The 2,472-nt window shown below is 43.3% G+C and overlaps 1 protein-coding gene across 1 annotated transcript in view; it reads right to left on the bottom strand.

Moving 5' to 3' along the window:
- Positions 1-943: 943 nt before the first annotated feature.
- Positions 944-2,472, bottom strand: part of vmn2r1 (vomeronasal 2, receptor 1) — a 7,064-nt gene continuing 5,535 nt past the window's right edge. Inside the window, exons 12-14 of the mRNA XM_067246839.1 lie at positions 2,331-2,472; positions 1,871-2,070; positions 944-1,343 (exon numbers count right to left, since the gene is read on the bottom strand). The exon at positions 2,331-2,472 is cut by the window's right edge and continues 124 nt beyond it. Coding sequence (XP_067102940.1) covers positions 1,019-1,343; positions 1,871-2,070; positions 2,331-2,472 — 667 coding nt within the window. The 3' untranslated portion in view covers positions 944-1,018. The remainder of the gene's footprint in view (positions 1,344-1,870; positions 2,071-2,330) is intronic.

Raw genomic sequence — 2,472 nt, 5'->3', positions numbered from 1 at the left:
TGAGTTACCTACTGTGTTTGGATCAATGACAAAATGAAAATGAAAAAAAACTCCTATGTACATTGTCGATTGTCATATAGGGAATATCACCCGAACTCCTCCTTCAAAACGGCGTTTTGTGAGAACTAACGTAACTAGGCTACATCCCAGATGTTGCAATTCAAATATTTTCACTCAAACGTTTGGTTGGAATTTTTGGGATCTGAATTTTACTGTTCGAATTTGAGGAACCTGAATTTTTTAATCACACTTTTTTTTTTTTCTTGAAATTTCTATTAACATTCTAGTAGCAGTTGAAGAAGAAACAAACAAACAATGGTGATATCTGAGAATCCAATAAATGTTTATTTTCTATGAAGACATTCACAGTGTGGTTAACTTACATTTTCACCTGTTATACAGAAAGATGGTTCTAGAACTAAGATGGGAAGGCACATGAAATCGACAGTAGCTTTCCAAAGGATGAACACAGAACTAAGACTTTCCCCCCAAGTTACCTACCCTATCAATCACTTTCAACTGACTACTAGTCTGATCAATCAAAAAATGTTTATTAATTGACAAAATATTTATTGCTATCCTAAGAAAACTTTAGTTATTTTCTTAGAAATTGTAGATACATTTTGCTTAACAGTACATACCGCAGCTAAGGATGTATGTAAATGTAGTTTACTTCCTGAGAACTGAAGGTTACTCCCACTGGCAGGGTGCGAATTACAGGTGGAGCTTGGGGGGGGTTTGACCCAAAAGAGGTAAAAACAACAGGTCGGTTGGGTCGATACATTTATATATCGTTCTTACCTGACAATCGTAAATATGACTTTACGCCCTGGAGAAGAAGTTGACGCCCCGATTGTTATTATTTTTTATTTTTTATCCCCCCGATTGTCATTGTATAATTTGCACTCTGCCCACTGGTATGAAACAAACAAAACTGGTATGAAACAAACAAAACAAACAAAAACCAAGTGTGAGTCCTTGATATATATATATGAACGTGCGTGCCGTTATCCTAACCCTAGTCATCCAGGGCCACTGCAGACATGGTGGTGGCGTTCATCTCCGTAGCGGTGGTGGTCAGCGACGCGGAGGTACCAGTGGAGGAGCCGTCCCGTATCTTGACGCGAGGACGAATCATTTCCTCCGTGTTGCGCTCGGGCTTCACCAGCAGAACATAGACCTTGGGCAGGAAGATGCAAGCTAGCAGACCGAAGCTGGAGGCCAGGATGGCGAAGATCTGGACGGCCACCATGAACTTGCCTCGCGTGCTGAGGTAGGCAGGCACGAAGGAGATCCACACGATAAAGAAAACCAGCATCCCGAACGTAATGCCCTTGGCCTCACTGAAATCAGAGGTGAGGGATTGTTTTTATACCCTTAAGTTTGGAGTTGCTAGCTAGCTACCGTTTCAGGAAAATAATACGCTATTGGGGACCGTCGAAAATATTTAGAACTCACTAATCTAAAGGTTAAGTTTGGCGTAGGTTGCTAGTTATTGTTGTAGTGTTCAAATAATACAGGATACACCTGTACAGAACAATACTAGCATGCTAACACAGTAGGGGTGGGGGAAAAAATCGATTCACATTTCAATCGTGATTCAGTCTGCTAGCGATCGATTTCTTTTCATGTTGTTTATTTATTTTTTTTTCGGAGAAATCGTGAATCGATTCTTAATCGAATCGTGACCCCAAGAATCGATTCAAATCGAATCGTGAGGTACCAAAAGATTCCGACCCCTATAACACAGCTTTGTCGACTAACTGCTAAATGTTACCTTAACTTCTCGCCTGCTAACAGACATTCTAGCTGTGACAGTGGGTCAACGGTTCGATCTACCGAAGGCTAGCTCGGCTAGCTAGGTAGCTACCTGAAGTGGTCTTCCAGTTTCCGGGCCACGAAGGCGAAGACGAAGGCGATCAGCGCCAGAAGGATGTCGTAGGCGAAGATGCAGCAGATGAACACGATGGAGCCTTCGTCACACTCCAGGATGATCTTGACGTTCTGTGCCGCGGTGTTCTTCACCGGGTGCGGCGGGAGGATGATGAGCCACACCGTGCATGCTGCCGCCTGGGTCAAAGGTCACCTCAGGTTAACTTCCATTAAAAAAGGATCCGAAAACACCATGAAGAAGATGCTAAGTGATGTTTTCATGATTTCAGACGGTGTTAGGTGAGTTTCATAACGGGCATTTTTATCAGGAAGTTACACACATAAACTAAACGTGCCTACAATGTCATACTTATACAGATCCCCATGGCCTGTTTACATTGTATGCATTGGATTTGTATGTGTCCTTCTATGGAGAACGGCAGCACTGTGTAATTTACTTGTATAAGCGTTGCCACGACACACATCGCCCTCTGGTGGGCAGGACCGATCGGGTCGACGTCAAGGTTGCCGTTGGTTGCACTGTCGTTGTTGTTGCTGTTGCTGTTGTTGCTGTTGGTGACGATGACGTCGGGGCCTGTG

The sequence above is a fragment of the Osmerus mordax genome, chromosome 11, assembly GCF_038355195.1.
Source record: "Osmerus mordax isolate fOsmMor3 chromosome 11, fOsmMor3.pri, whole genome shotgun sequence".
NCBI lineage: Eukaryota > Metazoa > Chordata > Actinopteri > Osmeriformes > Osmeridae > Osmerus > Osmerus mordax.
This window is presented reverse-complemented; position numbering and strand designations above follow the sequence as displayed.